Below are 22,293 nucleotides of genomic sequence, written 5' to 3'. Positions count from 1 at the left end.
TGCAGCGGTGCTTTACATAAAGCCCAGGACCAGGCCATAGAGGACCGCCTCATTTGAATAATATGTATTATGCATAGACACTTTCGCCACAACAAGTAATCATTGGACATTCAGCTCTAGTCAAGAGCTGTGTGGCAGTAAACTGTTACCTGGCCATTAGACATTGTGAGTTGACTTGGCAATGGAACACAATATCGAAAAGATATATGGTTACAAACTAGTCTTTTTCTTTGTTTTAGCGAGCCAATTTTTTTTGAGACCACATTTTGGATTCAGACTCAAGTTACCCAAATAAAGGGGCGTTCACACAGCAAATTGCAGTGATAAAGCGTTGTGTACAGCTGTAGTTAATATGCAAACAATTTCCTTTATATAATGTAAATTTTTACCAGCAAGTAAACCGATTCATCTTATTTTACCGGCAATACATCTAATTTCTGAACAGATTTCCAAGATGATGGCCACTTTGGAAGCCCACCAATAACGTTAGAGCGACCAGCAGTAGGAACGCGTACTAGGGACTAACAATAAAGCCACTGCGACCAAATTGGTGTGTAAACACCCCATGAGCAGGCGTTTACTGCAGGCAACATGCTATTTTCCACCTTCATACAACCTTGACATAATCGTAACTAGCCAGTCAATGAGTGCAAGGGAGGGTTTTGCTCACCTTTTTTGTGGTTTCGGAAGATTTCCAGCTGTTTCTGCTGTTGTCCGCGCAGGGTGTTGACGATGGCGATGGCCAATTGCAGCGCCTCCCGTGGGTAACCATGAGATCTCAGTGCATCCACTCTCGCGCAGGCTGTCGGGACGTGTTCTGTGATGAAAAAATATATATATATATATATATATATATATATATATATATATATATATATATATATATATATATATATATATATATATATATATATATATATTTTTTAATTCACACAAGTGCAATCTCAAACCAAAATTTGGCTCAGTTCAGGCAAGCTATAAAGCATCTATTATTGCCTTTAAGTTATTGCTACTACAGCACACAGAGGAAATTTCCCTACGAAAATGCCACCAGTGCTTTTATTTAAGTACAACTAACTAAAATACATTTTCATGACAAAAAAAAATAAAAATAATAATTGCATCATAAACAGTGCGGACCAAGTCAAACTAAACTAAAATACATTTTAATAACTACACTACTGACTAACATAAAATAAAAAATGACCAAAATTCCAGTTTTAGTTTTTAATACACTGTATATTATACCATTTGACATCTTTACAACCTATCTTCATTAAACATGAAAATGCCAAAAGTTTGCTTTGTACAAAAACTGAAAAACCTAAAAGGAGTTTCAAATAAACAATATAAAATGCCATCAGATAACAATAACACTAGTTGCCTTGATCAAATTACTTCAACTAAATTCACTGAAAAACTGAAGTAAATGTAAATAAGACAAATTGAATATTAAACAGAAATAAAAGCTAAAATAAAAACTAAAATAACACTGCACTCACCGTGCCACAGAGGCCATCCGCGAGAGTCAAAGAGCGAATTTTCAGTGTTGTCATGGTAACAGTAGTTGGTGTAGAGGTCGTCGTTGATTATGTGCTGCAAGTGGCTGTCTTGCCAGTGGAGATCGCACGCCTCGATGGCTCGTGTGAAAACAGTCCGGTGGGGCCTGGCGCCCAAATCTGAGGATAAGGAGAGATGGGGACGGGATGAGGAAATTGCTCCGTCATTCTCAATGCAATCTCTGAGAGGGAGGCCCCCGGGGGCCTGTCTGTCTGAGGCAAAGCAGAAAAACCTTCGGAAATAAGTTGGCAGATTAGTCCAGCGAGCTGAACTGTCATTCACAGGTGTTGCACATACTAGTGTGACTGTTGCGTGGCTGGGTTATATCCATTAACATTCATACAGTCTTTTATTCAAAGTGACTTACAAGCCAAGAAACAGACACTAATTGTTTTGCTATTTAAAAAAAATCCTTAAAGTAAGATCATGATAAATTAATACTATATTTTTAGCCTTTTGACAATGCACATCTCATATTTATGTATTTGCTCTGAAATGGCGATTTTATTTTCAGTCAAGGGAACCATCATTTCAACCAAACTGTCATTGCCAAGTAGACTCAAAATGTTTAAATGCAAAAAGCTAAATACAGTAAAAAGTTTGAAAAAGGGGTAAAAATAAAAGTAGTGTTTAAAATATTCAAGGCATGTTTTTCACCAAAAGAAGCCACTAATATTGAATATTTTGTATTTAAATGCAAGAGTGCATAGTAATAAACAGCAATATTTAACTACACACTATTTTTACGAAAACATTTTAATGCAAGTAAAATTTCACACGTTTTATGTTCACTTCCGAGTGATGATGAAAACAAATCCTTGAATCAGTGTTTGGAACAGATTAAATAAAAGAACAAGGAGTGGGCATGAAACAAGTCCACAGGCACGACTTCGTGGAAACTTAATGGCCATATATTAAAAAAAGTGCTTTCAAATTATTGTGATATTCACGATATTGGTTCATATTATGTTGTCAACAAAATTTAGAAAATACCATGAATATTCAATATTATTTCCCAACCCAAATGCATTCCAGAGAAAAATGTAAATCAAATCTATATAATGTTCTAAACCTGCACCCATGACCATAATACCCATGCCTTAGTAAAAGGGCAGCCATTCCTTCGCAATTACCCTTTTAGAGGGTAAACATTTTTTACAAAACACATCATAAAATCTCTCCAGACATTTTTCACCCAGTACAAAAGAACTGACTAATCGAAAAGTTCCAACAGAGCTATTTTCCCCTTCACCCCAACCCTCGATTTCACCCAGAGTTATGATTTGCACAGCAAGAACAAAAGCCGCTGTTATTAGGGGCATTCCATTAGTCACACAGAGCCTAATAAAAGGTGTGCAAGGAGACACGTTTGATTAAAAGACCCAATTTCTTCCCTCAACCACCACCACCCTCGTGCTGACACCCTCGCACAAGCTTACCTTGGTTGCCGTGCGCACCCTGCGGCAAGGCATTGGTTAAATTGGGCAGCTCGTTGCCGTGGTTACCGTCCTCTAAGGGGCATACGTCCACACTGTTCCACTTCTTGAGCTGCCTGAGCCAAGCGGCCTTCTGTTCGGGCTTACAGTGGGGGTTTAGCACAATGCACATCCACAAGGCACCTGAGAAAGAGAGACAGCGTCAAAGATGGAGGCATGTATGGTAATATCTCGATTTACGTAGATCCCTAAATGAAATGATTTTAGCCATTTGAAGGAATAGTTTACCTAAAACCAAAAATTGACATCTGTGAAAGGAAAATGTATAAAAGGTGATCAGAGTAAAATTTGTCTTTTTGTCATCTTGGACTTACACTGACGCCTAGTGGCTTGGATGCAGCATCATTTAAAATCAATAGTTTTCAGTTTCAGATGCAAATGTAGAATTTTAGTATTCATAGTCAGCCATGATTACTTTAATCAGTTAGTGAAAGGGTCAAATAACAGGACTGTTACTGAGACCAAGCGAGTAGTATTCGACTGGTCATGTGGTTCTAACATGGCCACCCCCATGTGCGGACCCTCTCCATGTAGAATAAAACAGCTTTTATAAGATAACGGATATGACTGGAGTCTTAATTTTAATGCGAGTGCTAATGATTTCCTATACATATATTTAAAATAACTTAACACATATAAATTATACATTAAAAGCAATTCTCACATCATTTCAAAACAAACAGAAAAGACTGACTTCTACTTCTAAATATATAATGCAACAAGAAAACATCTTTACAATATCTAAAGGGGCAGTTAAATCTATATCAAAATTGGCTCCAAGGTTAACATGCCTCCAATCCAAACAGAGTACAAACAGACGAGGAAGATCCAGGAAGGCCAGTGAATGCCTCCCAACAACAGCAGCTTCATTATGTCTGGAAAAGCATGGAAATAGGTCAGCTGATTGCTCGACTGAACCCGGTTACCTTTAATACAGACAAATGAGCTCAGAGAGTAATGTACCTTTAAGACGCACTCGTCCAATCAGTGTCCAATTCAATTCAACTTGCGTCATTTATGCTTTATTTTTAATTTGATGCTAATCAAATAAACCTGAGCCACTAATGACTGCAATTTCTTGCATTTGGAGTATCATAGTTTTGCTCATACTAAGAAAATTTGACAAGGATCCTGGCAAACTGAAAGCAATTCTTTTCATTGGATTGGATTTTTACCTCATCTGTTATTTGGCCAAACTGAATCAATTGTCAGCCAATGACGATAATGTCAGATTGGCCAAAATTGGCCAATTAATAAGCCTGGCCAATATACTGGTCTATCACTTGTATAAAAAAAAACGTTTTGGTTGCAGCCAATGGTTTCTCTTATAAAATGTGACCTGAATGCTTGCAAACTACACACTCAAAATAAAAATAAAATTACTCAAAATAAGCAAATAAAAAACAAATGTTTCTAACATATTGAATGTCAGTGTTTTTTTTGGATACAATGAGGAAACCACTTGTGCAAAGCACAATTATCACCAATGCAAATAATTTCAAATTGGCTGATTAATCAGTCCATCACTAGTAATAATAGTTTCAGCCAATGACATTTCGACTCCAGCACAATATGATAAAATACACCAAGACACCAGTTAAATTAATTAATAATAATCAGAATAGACCATTTTTCCACCATGTAAAATAGTTCATTTGCCAGTAAATAATATATATGGTTAGACACGTTGAACATGGCTCATCCAATCAGAACTATTCGTTTTATAATGTAACCTGAATGCTTTAAATCCAAAGTTTGATTAAAAAAAAACGTAAATGAGTTTCCAGATGACATCCATTTGGAAATACAGATCACTTTTAAGCCAAAAAAAAAAAAAAAAAAAAACCCTTTCCACTAAAAGCCTTCATATAGAGCTTCGGGATCGATACGTATACGTCCCTCTCTGGGTAAAGTTGCAGAGTCTCACTGGCTAGAATTGGCAACCCATGAGGTTCATTTGGCCTCTAATTCATCCTATTGGTTGCATTAGGCAGTGATGTATGGAGCCTGATGCAAGCACCGTGTCATATGGATTGCATATGATGATTTAATCACTCCCAGAGTGCTCCACGATGACACAACGAGAATACCTGCAAGACCCGGCTAAGAGAGGGAAGGAGGAGGGGCGACGGAGAAAAAAAAATTAGATGGGCAGAGAAATGAAGAGGGTGAGAGACAAATGCATGATGGCAGGAGAGGAATTAGATAGTGGTGAAAAAGATTGGAAGACAAAGTAGAACGAGACGGGGTGGAGAGAGAGAGAGAGAGAGAGAGAAAGCAAAGAAGGTATGTGAGAGGAACGAGGGAGGATGGGAGAAGAGGGGGAGGGGACAGGAGGATAGGCTCTTTGTTTGGGCTGTTGAAGGACAACAGCTGGACGAGCATGGAAGAAACGGGACAATACGCACCCTGGAACATGCAAGTGCATGATGTAGCCCTGTATACGAAAATGCAACCAAGGAGCCAATCACATAGGACTAGCAATGGGAATGTGGCAATAAGATAATATTGTGATTTTATATGTTAGTGTATTACGATGCGACCTCATAAAATTTACCTCAAAACAATAATAACTTTGCATTTTCTGTGGCAGCTTTACTTGAATCCAGTCATGCACTAATATGGTTTATTACACGGCTCTCTGGAAAACTCAGTTCTGATTGGTCAATGGCGCCATCTAGCGGTCTGATATGTCTAAGTAACAACCGTTCATGTCTTTTCATTAGTCCATTATGATAAACTTGACCTCAAAACCATGATAAACATTTTCTGTGGCAGCAGACATCTAAAAGGTCTCAAATTAACATTATCTAAAAACATTTTTAAAAAAAGTTGTTACGAGACTGTTCATAAAAGTAAATAAACATAAATATAGTAAGAGTTTAAACAACTATAAATTAATGAATATTTGAAACATTTCTCTTATAATGTGAATATGAGGATCTGTAGTATCAGTCCCATTCGATCACACACAAAAAAACTGGTCGACCACACTAAGGTGTTAAAACAATAAAAAAAAATCAAGGCAAAAATTCAGCAAATTTGTTACATTTAATTAAACAAAATGGTACCACTCAAGTAAAAAAAAAACATTTCTACAGCTACATATTAACAGTTAATTATAAACATTCAGAGAAATTCTCATCACTAGAAGGGAACGAACAAACCTTCAGAAGTCAGAAAATATTATAAACATTGGCTATAAACAGACGGACACGACGGAAAGGAAGACAAAATAAAAACATATCAAAAGGCGGTGTTTTCATTCTGATATTGCTAATCCAAAGGACAACTCCTGAGTATTAGTAAACTAAAATTGTTTGGTCTGGTATATCTCGTAAACAGCATACCAAAAGCAAAAACTGTTGTGGCAGCTGTAGTTCATTCCGACAAGTTCACGATAAGCAAAGTACGTTGGGGAGGGAAACAGATGTCGATAATGCAAACACGCTACATGCTAATGAAGATGTTGTTGGCTATTTACCCTTCCATTGTCTTAGTGCCTCAATGGCTTTGTGTTTGGGCAATGTAAAGGATTAGCTCTCGCTAGTGTAATTATGTCATCTGAGAGAAGTCGTGGCCTAATTTCACTGCGTTCTCCGTCATACGTAACCTAGATGAAAAGGAATCGCTTTCACTATGCTGGCCCCTGTGCCCAGATTAATTAAAACAATATTGGGATTTGCTTAATAAATTCATCCACACATGCACACAATCATCCGCCTGCAGACACACACACACACAGACTGACTGACTGACTGACTGACTGACTACCTCCCCTCCCCCGCTAGCTGTGACAGTGTCTTTCAAAGGGCCTAATTTAAGCTTTCACTCTGAATCTCATCCCTGCTGTCAGCACGCATGTCTCGAACCGACAGCATCCCATTATTACTCTCTCAAACACACACATACACACACATAAACACGCCACTCTGCATGGATTCTAGTGGTTGACCAATATGTATTTTTCAATGGCTCATACTGATATCTTCAGAGCATGATGCTGATATTGTAAATTTCTTAAATCCAAAAACGAATATAGATAGATAGATATTGCACTGATTGAAGAGCCACATGTAAATCGCTTATTTTTAATAGTGTATTTTTGGATTCTCGAATATCAAGATTTTGCCGTTATTGTTTTTATATATTTCTAGTTTCAACATTATTTGGATTTCAGACATGTTTTAGTTAGGAAAAAAAAAATAGCTTCAAACCCTGTGATACACATTTGGTTTTTGACCAATGACAAATGGGTCAAATTTTATAATTTATGCATGGAGCCACAATGAGAGCTCCATATCTCTGGGATTTAACCATAATGAAGATAAAAAAGTTAGTTCTGAACCAGAATCTAAAAGGTTAAGGCACCTTTGACACTTTGGATAACAGGCACAACAAATTTGGAAAATTAAACCACAAATTTTCTTTTAGTCTCTCGCCATTGCAACAATTTAGTAGTAGACCTACCCATCTCTTTGTAAAAATTAAATCCTGATGCTGCCACCTTTCTAAGGTTATTGTTTTTAGCTGTAGGTTTGCTCTAAAATGCACACCAATGTTTTTGTTTCACAGTAGCAGCTTCCTTCGTGGCATTCTGCCATGGACAACATAACTGTTTAATGTTTTCGGTATAGCATACTCATGAACAGAGATGTTAACCCGTTCCAATGATTCCTTCAAGTCTTTATCTGTCACTCTAGAGCTCTTTTGTAACTCATTGAGCATTCTGCTTTGTGCTCTTGGAGTCATCTTGGCTGGACGGCCACTTCTAGCAAGAGTAGCCACAGTACTAAATCGTCTCCATTTATAGATAGTTTGTCTAACTGTGGACGGATGAATATCTAAGCTCATCTAGATAACATTGTAACCCTTGCTAGCTTTATACAAAGCATAAATTATTGATCTTCCGAGGTCTCTTTTTTGCGAGGCATGGTCCACGTCAGCAGATGCTTCATGTGAATAGTGAACGCAAAATGTTTGCGTGCTTTTTATAAGTCAAAGTAGCTCTAACCCACACCTCCAATCAAGTTTCAATATGTGGATCCCAGGTTTGCCAACATCTGACTAATCAACTTTTGTTAATGTCATTAGCCTAGGGGTTCACATACTTTTTCCAACCTAAACTGAATATCTAAATAAAGTATTCAATATGTAAAAGAAAAAAATACAGTAATTTGTGTGTTTTAAGTTAAAACAGATTGCATTTGATCATTATTGTAACTTTGAAGACGATCAAACCAGATTTTAATATACATAAAATGCAGGTACCTCTAATTCCAAAGGGTTCACATACTTTTTCTTGCCACTGTAAAATGGGTTGTAAACGGTTTCATGCTCTCTAATAATTTAAAATATGTGCATCAATTTTAGATTTAAATTTTTTAAGAAGTTAAATTTTAGAGCTGACATATGAGGGAACTAACAAACAGGCATGTTTATCACCCAATGCTGATATCTTGCAAAGACTAAATATTGGCAGGTTGTTTGGATGATATATTGGTCTATTTCTAACAAAAATCTAAGCAAACCAATCCAAACAGCTGTCGAGACCTGCCTTATGCAAGCAAGCCTTTGTTCCTGCAACAAAAGCGACCCGCTCGCAGCGGAGGGAGCAAAAGACGGAGGAAGGAAGTGATGAAGTGAAGGATGCTGGGAGGGGCGGGCATTTAAATCTGGCCTGTAATCTCTCGCTCACACTCACTGGCAGGCGTCTCCTCCACTCCTCATCCTCAGTGCCTACCTGACCGCTGGTGTCAGATTAAGTGTCAGGGATTTAATGAAACGGTCTTCGTATTATCGCGCCTGTCAGGGAGGAAGAGGAGGGGGCAGCCTTCATAACGAAGGCCTCTCCAATTACAGTGGGGCTTAAAGGGCCTGACAGGCATAATGATTCATCTGAGAGAGAGAGAGAGAGAGAGAGAGAGAGAGAGAGAGAGAGAGAGAGAGAGAGAGAGAGAGAGAGAGAGAGAGAGAGAGAGAGAGGTGCCCCTCCAATCTCTCACTCCCTTCTCTTTTAAATTAACCAGGGCTCTCAGCGAGATCTTCAGGAGCGGTCCGGTTCAGCCAAAGCCAGTTTGGTTTTGTTGAAACTAATAATCCATTAGACTAATCACTTTCAGAAAAATACCATTAGTTTACCACAGTACCGCCACTCCCTATAGGCATATTATGCAGTCTGCGTAGGGCACCAACTCCCTAGGGGGGCACCAGACACTCCACCGGCTGCCCTTACTCGCATGTTATACGTTACTCAAGGACCCTACAGCATTCGTGGAACACAGTCGATCGCCTCACGCTCACATTGCGATTTCACACCGTGCACCATGTTACCAGGGTAATGCCATTGAACTAAATGATTAATCAAGTTCAAGTTCATATTTCATGAGATGGTATTCAAAAAGGTACTTTATGGGGATCACAGACCATGTCTGAAAATAAACAAATAAACAAGTGTTTTATTAAAAAAGGCTATTATTTGTGATAAGGCAAAATGGAAACTATTCTGTACTGTATATACAAGAAAATGGTTCAACTCAAAAAGCAAAAGAAATTAGTTAAGTATTTAAAATGACTACTTACTAAAAAAAAATGTAAAAAAAATCAGTGCCTTTTTTTTCGTTCCACCCCCTGTCCTTGCTAATGTCTGTGCACGCCACTGCTCAAAATGGACCATGAAGAAGCTCTTCGTAGTTGATCTAGATATGTCTGGACAAGTTTATGTTCCTGTAGCTCAAATGGTAGAGCATTGTGTTACCAATGCCAAGGTCATGGCAATTCTTGCTTCAGGCTTAGTAACCTCAGGTGAGCAATGCAACACTGCAAGTGTAGATTCTGAGTCGGCCTAAAGCCTACTTCCCTTTTTGTGACACAGAGGGCCCCTCTCTTCCCCTTCCTGCAGTCTTTCCTTCTCCATCAAACAAAAATGCAGCAGGCCTCACTGCACACAAATATCCGCAAATCTGTTCAGCCACACAAATTCCTTGTCACACAGTCAGCTCGGACACAACAGCAACAGTTCTCCAAAAAATCCAGATTTTCAAACATCTCTTTACCCAACCACATGGAGGGATCAAAACATGTAAGGCCAGAAACACACTACACAAGTATGAAGACGTGAATTCTTGGCGAACACATTGCAAGCGTGCAATTCTTGGTACATTTAATGTATGTTATTGCATTTTGGTGACTATAACACCAAGGTACTCAAGGGGGCGATAGAGTTACCTTCAGATGGCTATGCAATTAAACCGGATGCGTTATTATCCAGGTAATGCAAACGTGTCAACAGCTAACCAAATATAGTTGACTAGAAAGAGAAAACAATCATAAAAGACATGAAGGAATTTAAAAAGGAATGTTTCTGGTTCAATTCGAGTTCAAGTTCAATCGACAACATTTGTGGCGTTAAGATGATTACCACAAAAACATTTAGACAATGTTTGCCAGAAGTTAGCAGCTCTTCAACGGTAGCGGTGAACATGCAGCAAACCTTTGGTGACAAGGAAGAGTTAGCTGCAAAGCTCATTTGCATGTGAAAATAATGAGGGGTGAATTTGTGGAACACTCAAATGATTTACATCTATCAGCCACAACAATAAAACCACCTGTCTAATATTGTGTAGGTCCCCCTCGTGCCACCAAAACGGTGCCAACACGCATCTCAGAATAGCACTCCGAGGGGATATTCTTCTCACCACAATTGTACAGAGTGGTTATCGGAGTTAGTTCAAACCAGACTGGACATTCTCTGTTGACCTCCCTCATAAACAAGACATTTCCGTCCATAGAACGGTCGCTCACTGGATGTTCTTTGTTTTTGGCACCATTCGGAGTAAATTCTAGAGACAGTTGTGTGTGAAAATCCCAAAAATCAGCAGTTACAGAAATACTCGAACCAGCCCATCTGGCACCAACAATCATGCCATGGTCCAAATCACTGAGATTAAAAAAATTCCCCATTCTGATGGTTGATGTGAACATTAACTGAAGCTCCTTGAAGTTCTGTGGATGGAAACACCTTGTTGATGAGAGAGGGCAATAGAGAATGAACAGATTGGTTCGAAATGACAAAGTCTACGGTAACTCGGATAACCACCCTGTACAATCGTAATGAGAAGAATAGTGTGTCAGACTGCTGTTATGAGATGCGTGTTGGCGCCATTTTGGCGGCACAAGGGGGACCTACACAATATTAGGCAGGTGATTTTATATATTGGAAACAATATTTTAACGTTTATGGATTGACTTCCATTGTAAGTGCCTCACTATAATTTGCTTCTTTAAAAAAAGAGGGACAGACAAGTCTAAATACATTTTTGTTGTAATCAACATTATGCCACAAATGCTGTTGATTGAGCTTAACTTGCGTTCAACCCAGAATATTCCTTTAATGCCAACTATAGCACCCCCTTTGGCAATGCTAAGAAAACAAGCACACTTACCTAATGTTATTAATTTCTCTGACACATTATGGAATGCAAAGACACATGAAATTAATATTATGTAGACAGAAGCATTTGTGTCAACATACTTAATGTTTCGCGACTAATTCTGACAAAGTGGCGCCAACGCAAAGCCAGAAATGTTTGCGCTTTTAATAGAAGGTACATCGGTCTAGTGCTCATCTCCCCCTCTGATTCAGTCCCTGGCACCCTGGGACCTGGACTCCTGTAAATGTGCCCACTGTCGCACAGTGCCAAGGCAAAATTGATGAAACATCACAGGATTTGAGAATTGGCAGGTTTGCTCGATGTGGCGAGCCAGTCACAATTAAAATGATTACACGTCCTTCCAATTTTCATCTCTTTCATTCCAATATTGCTGATTGTGGGAGATTGAGATGGAAAGGGGGGAAAAAAAACAGGACATATTTTCTTACATACACTACGTTGGGTGGATTGAATTGCAGTAAAACAACATTTGCTGTTTGGCTCTATGCGTTTTGATCTTGTTACTGTAATTGATGCAATAGAATCACCACGCAGCACTTCGGAAGCAGCTGGAGTGTGCCGCCAGTTTCTAGTGCTACAGTTGCTTGTGTGCTTACCACACTATATTTGAGACACAACACCCAGGAGGGTTTTAAGTGGGAAAAGAATATGCAACATTGATCAAGAGCAAAAGCTACGTATATGCAATCTGGCAATGGCAGCATCCTCTAAATGGCCATCCTCAGAGACACAGGTGGATCTTTTAAACGGAACGCTGCACAGACTCCGAGTGCAGTGATGATGGACTTTTAAAACACGCCTGACAGATTGCCACCAAACAACCTTCCTAAAATGTTTACAAAGTTTACACACTGAGATACCATGTTATTACTTATCCATGGAGGATACAACCGATATCTGACGCTGAAAGTCATAAAGTCATTTCATAATAGGGACAGGGGTCACAATGGTTGACTAATTATTGAACAACCAGCTAAATTCGTGAGGTTGCAGAGTTTTTACAACAAAGCAAAACAAATATATTTTTAGCTGCGGTGCTTTAAAGTGATAGTTCACCCAAAAATGTAAGTTATCTCATCATTTACTCACCCTCATGCATCCCAGATGTGTATGACTTTCTTCTGCAGAACACAAAGATATTTAGAAGAATATTTCAGCTCTGTAGGCCCATACAGTGCAAGTGAATGGTGACTACAAAATGGCAACATAAAAGTAATCCATACTCCAGTGGTTATAGATATGTCTTTTGAAGCGGTATGGTAGGTGTGGGTAAGAAACAGATCAATATTAAAGTCCTTTTTCCACTATAAATATCCACTTTCACTTTCACATTCTGAAAGTGAAAGTGGAGATTTATAGTAAAAAACTATTGCAATATTGATCTGTCGCTCACCCAAAATGATTGCTTCAGAAAACACATATTAAACCACTGGAGTCATATGGATTACTTTATTGCGGCTTGTGTGTGCTTTCTGGAGCTTCAAAAGGTCTGGTCACCATTCACTTGCAAGAGTGGAAATATTTTTCTAAAAATCTTTGTTAGTGTTCAGCAGAATAAAGAAAGTCACACACATCTGGGATGGCATGAGGGTGAGTAATTGATGAGAATTTTCATTTCTGGGTGAACTATCCCTTTAATTAGAATGCCGTGCGGTTTAAACAGTTTGCGCGTTAAACCCTCTCGAAGTAGTAGCATCTTTAATTCAGCCCCTTTAAAGCAGAGAGTTACAGCAATACATGCAGACAAACTTTTTTGGCCCCTACATCTCGATAAGCGTGTCAAGTTATAAACACAAATCGACAATTATAGGCGTTTTCCCCTCACCTAACTCGTCCCATAGCTGGCGATATTTGTCCGTCATGGTGGTTCCCTGTTGCCGCCACAGCGCCAGCCGAGGATCGGCCATGAACTGCTCCGTTATCAGCGTTAACATGCGAGCACCGTTAGAGTCGCGCATCTTCAGCATCTCCCGTACCTGCAGAACACATACAAACACAAACACAGATTAATTAAACATCACATATTCGGATTGCTGCAATTTTGTTGTATAAACATTCAGAGTTCATTACAAGTTAAGCTCAATCGAAAGCATTTGAGGCAAAATGTTGATTACCACAAATTTATTTTGACTCGTACCTCCTTAAAATTATCAAGCAGAACTAATTTTGTTTTTAAAACTATTTTTGCGTAAATTGTTGCGTTCCATACGATGCAACAATTGACATGACTTCAAATGAATAAACGACTTCATTGCTCTGCTTGTGTTTCATGCAATAAAATGCTAAACTTCACATGAGGTTTACTGGCCTTCAAGAGATTATAGAGATAACTCGTCATATGGAAGTTAGTTGCTACGCCACACCTTTGAGAACAGGAGATTAAGTTGTTTGCCCGAGCCGTGGTAGCCCCCCTGAGACAGGAACAGTTTGACCTGCTCCTGGACCTGCTCCTCATCCAAATGCCAGCAGTTCTCATCGTCCACACTGGCCCCTGCTGTGGGGTCCGGGGCCCCTAATTCACAAACACACAAAATCCATCAGCAAACCGTATGGTGATGTAGCATTACATTAAAAAACATTTCATCAAAAAAAAAAGTAAAAAAAAGATGATTTTTACATTGTTTAAAGGAAATGTGAATGGTGCACATGCAATTCTGAGTGGAAACTGTGGGTGGTTGCTTCCTGGTCCAAGTCAATTAGTCCATTCGAAGTCTATGATATTCTGCTCTCTAGATATGGCTTATGTCCCCGATTACTCTTCAAAAGTAAATGGCACACCTCTCCTCAACCAGCTGCATGATTTGGGGTGTTATTCATGTTTGAGAAATTATTGCTTTGTTCAAAATCCAAAACCCTTGGTAGGACCATTAATAATAGTTATGCTTTATTTAAAATTAGCAAATGTGAGGTTTTTCTTTTGACACAATAAAAAAAAAAAAAACGTACTTGTCATGAAATTAAACACTAAGTAATTACAGATTAAAGCAATGAATAATCAAAACCAGAGATAATTTAATAGCAAAAAAATTAACCCATCACAACCTTATTAGCCTAAAACCATTGGAATCAGTACAGACGCCTAATTCAGAGCAGACAGCATGTTAGGGTTTCAGACAAGAGCTTGTTTAATTTGCTTCGCACATGCGCAGTGTATTAAGGAAACCCCGAAGCCCAAACAACGGCTGATGATTTAAACGCTGTCGACAGTGCAGTGTGTCTTTAGTAAAGATTTATTAGATGCCACATCAAACCAGCTTCCTGCATTCCAGGCGTGACCTCACACAGGCCCGGACTGATGAAAGAACTTCCTGTTTCTTCCATTTTGAAATGTGCTGTATGATGATGCCCCCCCCCCCACCACCCCAAGAATTGTCACATCTGCTTTAGATTTCCCCTTCCCGACAAAAGAGAAATACATGTCCATTGTGCCTTAAATCTACAGGAAAAGACTCGTCTATACGCTCTTAGCATTTTTGTGTGTCATCAGGCCCTGGGACCACAATATTTGAATATTAGCCTCAGCAAAGCTTAGAATCTGTGCAAATGCTATGAAAATGTGCATGCATCAATAGTTGTAAACCAAAATCATTTTTAAAGGGATCATATCATATTTAACACACTATAAACCATTTAAACTATAAACCACCCAGACCATTAACACAAAGCTGCAAGAATCCCAGACCACAATATGGAATATTCCTACCATTGGAGCAATTAAAGCTTAAAGTACCTCCTGTATTCAGCAGGGGGCAGTAAGCGAAACTCCAACTGTATATTGGCAACACGCAGCTCTACAGAGAACAAACCACATTCAGGCTTGTTTGACACTAGCGACAGCACAAGGTGAGAACACGTTCTTGTGTTCAAACACAACTGGACGGAGCGCAATTCCGAATGCAGGGACCGAGATGTGTTTTTCTAATTTAATTGGCACGCCGACCAAAGTGTGATGCTCCAAAAGCGTCTGTCTGACGCAGGTGTACATTGACAAGTCCTTAGACAAGCCCTTATAATAAATCTATTTTTGGCAGATGGATGAAATCAATTACAAAATGGATTGCTGTGGACTGTAGGCCAATGATGGGCTAACATTCAAAAATATGGAAATATATACAATATATTGCCATCTAAAAGACGCTTTTTTATTGTCTGACAAATGCTGCACCACAATAATGTAATGCATAAATATCTTAATTATTATTTGTATAATATACTGAAATTTACATTAATAATTTTTGATGTTATGATAAGTTAATCATTATTTATTGAATTTTATGCGATTAATTAAATTGCCATATTATGTCATTCGTAATTATGTAGTTCAATAATAAAAAAAAAAATTTAATTATCCAAAAAGCCCAAACTCACCGTGCACTTGGTTGATTTCAGAGTTCTGTGAGAGGATCTCGTCTGCAAGTTTCTGGGCCGTAGGCAGAACTTCCGTGTGGTGGACGGTGATGAGATACTGCACAAACTTCTGTAGCTGGTCCCTGTTCATCTGGAATAGAGTCTCTGAGATGGGGAGGTGAAGTTTGACCTGCTCTGGCCGCCGTACGCGATACAGGGACAGCGCCACCACGTGGGCACAGTAGAAGATGTCCTTGTTTCCACAGCCACATGTTACAGACGTGATCTTGCAGCGGTCAAAGCTAATGGCTACGCTGCACACCATCTCTGGTTCTGACTGCGTGGCGGGTTCTGTTACTGTGCCACTGAGATGAAAACCTGCGAGAGAGAGAGAGAGAAGAGATGTTATAATTCTTGCAATGTTGAATATTCTTTGATATTCAGCTTTGTTCGGAGCCACAAACTAGAATTAAAATTACTGTAATTAATTCAGTCCGAACCACTCAACCTACAGGCTCAACTCAGACTTTGTTGTCTTGTAGATCATCTCACAAAAACGCAGCAAATTCACTGACCTGACCTATTTTTTGGGAGGTGCATGCTTTATTATTTGTCATTGTAAACCTTTAAGAAATTCATTTGAAAGTCCATCTGCACTGTTTTGGGATTGTTTTTCTATGTAAAGATGTATTGGATGGACATATTTGACCAGCTGTTATATGAGCATCTTGAGCATGAACATTTTTAAAACGTGTCTCGAGACCTTCTTTATCTTAGGTGCCTTCTGTGTAAACAACCCCTTACACTACAAATACGGTGCCGATTCTCATGCACTGTTGACAGAAAAACATTTAATTAACACAAAACCAAAGCTTAAAACCTGCGTTTACCTAAACTTCATCAATATTCTACTGCAGCCTTGCAACAACGGCCGTTTCCTTCAGAAAATGGAAATCAAGTTTCGATATAAAAATCTTGAAAAGGCAAACAGTAAGAGAGAACATGGAGCTTTACTGTTGGTGAGAAGAGGTCTATAAGTGTGTAAGGGGGTTGAAAGAGGGTGGGCGATGTGGGCAGAGCTGCTCAGTGACTGGCGCGTGCCACTATAAAAGGCAGCACTGAATCATGCAACTGCTCATTTGAATATCATTTGAAATGCCCTTGATGCTGATCCAAAAGAGGCGGAGAATCATACATTTACTAGGAAGTAAAGTAGACTCTAATGAGGGCATCCCAGCCACCCATCGCCCAGAGTTGCACTGTGCCCGTCTACAGCCAACTTGACTTCCTGCTCGGGGTGTTTCCGATATTCAAACACAAAAAAAGTCTACCAGGAACCAAATGACAACCTTGATATATTCAGAAATCCTTAAGCACAAATGCTGCTTCCAAAAGCTTGTTTGTGTATATGCTGAACATTAATATATCAGAACTTGTGACTTCCTTTTCCAAACTGTTCTTTTTTTTATACAAAGCAAGCAAAGTGATAAGGGGCTGTCAAGCACCAAAAAGGACATTAAGGCACCATAAAAGTAGTCCATGAGACTCGATTTCTCCCTTTGTGTTCCACAGAAGATATTCATACAAGTTTAAAATAACAGAGTAAATCTTAGAACAATCTTCATTTTTGGGTGAGCTATTCCTTAAAAGATATGTTTGAATATGCAAAACTCCTGCCTTAAGAGCAAATGTGACTCCTCACGGTTAAATACCACATATCCTGTTAGCAGTGGGAGTTACTCACTATTACAACACAGGAAAAAGGAATGAAGGTTCAAGTTTCACTTCCTCTCTCGATGTGCTGACCCAGCAGTGTCCACCTATACTCCCGCTTTCCGTAATGCTAAATATACTCGATCGCTTGAGAAAAGCTTTTGCTTGTAGGATGTGGGACAAGAGGACGCCAGGAGCGATTTTGTAACAGGGAGTTCAAGCGTTCAAACAATAAAGCACAAAAAGCCTTTAACACATTCTTTCTGTGCACAGAAGGCAGTACGCAGAGGAACTGGCCGATGGGGCTTTCTTCCATATTTACGCCAATGACGCTTATGTAAGATATCGTTTTATCTGCTGTTTGCACTGGTATTGTGAAGGGTTGATTTGGCGAATGCAGTTTTTGGGAAATTAGGCTGCAGAAACAACAGCTTAAACTGGTCTTACCTGGTTTAGGCTGGTCTCTCAGCCTGGCCAAGCTGACGTTCTGCTAGTTTAACTAGCACCCAAAACCACTCTAAAGACCATCAAACCAATTTGGGCTGGTGGTTTCAGCCGTTGTGTTTCTAAATAAACACATGACACCAGTTTTATATGGTCTAACCGAAAATAGACACGTTTAGACTTCTAAAGTGCTTCGAATCACTTCAAGAAACAGTTTCTTTACGCAGGAAGTTACGTTTCTTAAATCACGCCGCAAATCAACTAATTACACAGGCGGTCTCCAGGTGGCCACTTACGCCGTTCTGTTCACTCATCAGACACAAACACTTGAACTCTCAGACGACTCTTCTCAGAAGTGAGCTTCGTAATCAAAATGATGTTTTCTCCAAAACACTCCACAAGGTAGTAATGAAATGAAGCACACATTTGGAAGTCAATATAACCAAACTAAGGACTGATTTAGGTTTTCGTCAAATAATCAACAGCAGCACGTGTGGTAATGTTGTATGTGGTAGTATTAACAGATGACATAATGTTAGAATTTCTCAAAACCGGGTGTCTCTCATTAAATAATGTCTGGGGCCACGTCCACACCGATAAGTTTAATTTGAAAACGCACTGATTTAGCTACATTTACGTCTCTTATCCACACTAGAATGGCATTTTCCTCCACTGAAAATTAAGTGTTTTGAAAATGCTCTCCATTAATGCTTGTGGCCAAAATTGTACAATACAACACCACCATGATGTACAAATAATGTGCATTTTCAATTTCTTTTCGATGCTGAGAATTAGTCCTTAACATTCATTAAATTAATTTACATATTCATTACATGACTTTGGCAGACTTTTGTATCCAATCGACTTAAATGCAAAGTATATTTTTTCAGTTTTGTGTGTTCTAATTTAGTGCTATAATTTAGCACTGACAACTCACCGACCCGAGTTGGGTCTTGTCCCAGCACACCATCCATGATCTCAAACCATGAAAGGTTATTTCTTTGGGCAATGCTTTGTCCATTGTGCATTTTAACAGATTTGTACTGTACCCACAATATTTTATTTCCCAAACATTTATCATTGTGCTCTGGATACACAACCAAAAGTTTGCCGAAACTCCACCTTTGACATTGACCCCGCCTCAATCCCCAGTTGGCAATGTTTGGTCCAAGGGTAATTGGTGGCCAAAGGCCATTGGAACGCAACTGGCACGCCCTAATTTGGCCCAAAAATGGAAATGCAGCCACTGTGTCGCTGTGGTACTATGAAAATTCCTCTGTTTGTTTTGAGTGACCACTTTAGACAGAAAAAAGGGGCGGGACTATCTCTGTTTGGCCAATGGCAGGCGGGGGCATGTTCAGAAAGCTGCTTCGAAAATAATGTTTATTTGCGCAATTCCATTCGGTGGTGCTAGTGTCGCAGAAATTACATACTTCAGCTTTAAGAAACGTCCTGGTCATATTTTACCTAAAAGCATTTACATTGTGATAGTCACTCATCCAGGCCTTTGAAAAAGGGAAGTCATTTCTTAGCAATTACTAGTCTAGAGTATGAATATATTGTGTCTTAGTTTTGTTAGATTTACCCACAGCCATTGACAACCCACACACACCAAATAGTTTTCCTGACATGAAGGCATTTTAGGAGACTGGGGAACTCTTTAACAAGCTCCAGGTGTCAGGAAAGGATGTCAAACGGGGAGAGCGCGAATTCTCTCGAGCTTTCAGATCTCGCGAGGAGCTTAATCTCCCGGACAGTTCGTCTGAACTCCGCCATCTGTTAGCGTGGGTTAAAGGCGGCCGCGTGTTTCCTGCTGTTCTCTGACAGACTTGTAAATAATTAGCTTTACCTCCACTCTGCTCACAGCTTCATGAAACATCATCGCTTTATGCTGGACTAACTGGCGAAGAACTAAACACATGAAGCTTGTTGCCTTCTCTAGACGCTCCTGAACCCAAATCAATGAGAAAGATAAGAAATATTTGTTTAGTCGGAGTCAAATTTGCATTTCCACTAGAATCATAGCTGTACCAACCATTAAAATTAAGGGAGAACCCTTCCCACCAATACCAAGATTAACAGGCCATTTCAATGACCAATTCTTAAAATTAATTCTCAAATGTCTGACCCAGTATATTAGAATTGAGCTTCATTTTCTTTATGCACAATATAATTTATTTTCTTTTTTTTTCCATTTTGATTTTCCATATTGGAGTGCAATATGTCCTGGGCATGTTCTTGATCATTTTTGTGAGATTCATCCAAAAGGCCGTTTTCTATCATAAATGGTCATAATTATGCTACAAGCCCACACACAACAGAAAGAGAGAGCTAATGCAGTTTTGAGGTACCTTGCACGTGGTACAATGACATTTATTGGGGTTTTATGACAAATAATTATACCTTGCATCGTATATCACGCTTTTATAAGCTCTGGCTGGCAGACTAATAACGTGCGTGCTGATAGGTCTGTGAGTTATGTCAGAGTCCCTCCTAAAGGGGTATTTACTGCCCGGACAGTTAATGTTAAAGGCAGAGTTAATGGAATCACTGGGGCAACAGGACAATTAGTATATCTTTAATTAAGACATTTTCTCTGTGGTCAGTTTTATTAAAGTACTTAAAGCTCACCGACTGGCAGAGCAGGACAATCTATAGCTAATACACAACTTGGGATGGTAGAAAATTACAACAAGCTAGAAATGCTAACCTGATGATAAAAATATGCCAAAATGAATCTTACCCCAGATTTAGATTAGGCCAGGTCAAATTAGTGGATAAAACAACAGCTTATGGAATTTGATTTTGCACAAAACCGGTCCAGAACATGTTCGGTTATTTTTCACTCCAAAACTCAAAAAGGATGAATTAAGAAATGATATCCGTTTAAAAAGTAAAGTTTGTCATTTTAGGGAATACTTCGGCTTTCTGTGTGCCGGTTGGTCTTGCGCACAGTCAGCAAATATGGATGTGTTCAACGCATGTGCAATGCAGTTATTGCAAGCCCTTTCAACATTTAATCATGCACAGTCAATAAACTACAGGTATCTACAATTACATTTATAATCATTAAAAACCCTAATACTTTAAATCAGCAAATTGCATTGCACTGTTATAAATGTTCATTCTTAAGATCAAAAATAACACCATAACATCTCTTGATATCAAAAATGGAATTTCAACTAGTAAAAGTCTTCTTTAACTGCATTTTCTCCAGTAAAATTAAACAATGGTCAAATCATTCACAACTGTTCAAACTGCAATTACAGATATCAATAATTCATATATTAAGGGGGCCTGGTTAGCTCAGCGAGTATTGACGCTGACTACCACCCCTGGAGTCGAGAGTTCAAATCCAGGGTGTGCTGAGTGACTCCAGTCAGGTCTCCCAAGCAACAAACTGGCCTGGTTGCTAGGGAGGGTAGAGTCACATGGGGTAACCTCCTCGTGGTTCTCGCTCTCAATGGGGCTTGTGGTGAGTTGAGTTGTGCGTGGATCGTGGAGAGTAGCATGAGCCTCCACATGCTGTGAGTCTCTGCGATGTCATGCACGACGAGTCACGTGATAAGATGCGCGGATTGACGGTCTCAGAAGCAGAGGCAACTGAGACTTGTGTTTCGCCACCCCGACTGCAGTGAGTAACCGCACCACCACGAGGCATTCCAAAAACACATATCAGGTATGTACTCCTTACTAGTAAATATTATAATTTTTATATAATAATTACATTGTTACTAGTGCAAATGTTTATTCCTGATATCAACAATTGAAATTACAACTAGTAAAAATGCTAATGTTCATTTTGACATGTTAGATTTGGATTTCAGATATCTGGAAATGGAATTCAGATTTCAATAAATTGAAAAGTAATTAAAAGATAGCACAGCAATTACTCACTTCACCTTGAAATGAAGTCTACATTTGATCAAATATAGGCAATTTAGTCGTAAATGTGCTTTAACCTCCCGAGACCCCTGTGTGACTGCTGTGTGCATTTTCCATTCCCTTTTGATTTGTAACTAGTGGCCCCTAGGAAAAATGCAAAAAAAAAAAATGTTTTCAAAAAATGTTAGGTCCACATCTGTGGACAGTGGGACTATGTTGTGAAACTGTAAATAATAGCAAGCTATAAAGTCAAATTTTTTTTTTTTAAATCAAATTGTTTGTTTCCTGGAGTGTTGGTTATTCATGTTTTTCAGATGTTACAGACATTACATCAGAAATTAGCATAATTAATTCTGATTCAAGGTAATGACCATCATCATCCAATCACTGCCAAC

At 39.0% G+C, this 22,293-nt stretch overlaps 1 protein-coding gene across 1 annotated transcript in view; it reads right to left on the bottom strand.

Annotated features, from left to right (window-relative positions):
• Positions 1-22,293, bottom strand: part of LOC127637084 (zinc finger SWIM domain-containing protein 6-like) — an 83,074-nt gene that overhangs the window by 17,271 nt on the left and 43,510 nt on the right. Inside the window, exons 2-7 of the mRNA XM_052117994.1 lie at positions 15,878-16,234; positions 13,873-14,021; positions 13,335-13,485; positions 3,000-3,179; positions 1,503-1,679; positions 671-817 (exon numbers count right to left, since the gene is read on the bottom strand). Coding sequence (XP_051973954.1) covers positions 671-817; positions 1,503-1,679; positions 3,000-3,179; positions 13,335-13,485; positions 13,873-14,021; positions 15,878-16,234 — 1,161 coding nt within the window. The remainder of the gene's footprint in view (positions 1-670; positions 818-1,502; positions 1,680-2,999; positions 3,180-13,334; positions 13,486-13,872; positions 14,022-15,877; positions 16,235-22,293) is intronic.

This window comes from Xyrauchen texanus, chromosome 44 (genome assembly GCF_025860055.1).
Source record: "Xyrauchen texanus isolate HMW12.3.18 chromosome 44, RBS_HiC_50CHRs, whole genome shotgun sequence".
In the NCBI taxonomy this organism is placed as follows: domain Eukaryota; kingdom Metazoa; phylum Chordata; class Actinopteri; order Cypriniformes; family Catostomidae; genus Xyrauchen; species Xyrauchen texanus.
This window is presented reverse-complemented; position numbering and strand designations above follow the sequence as displayed.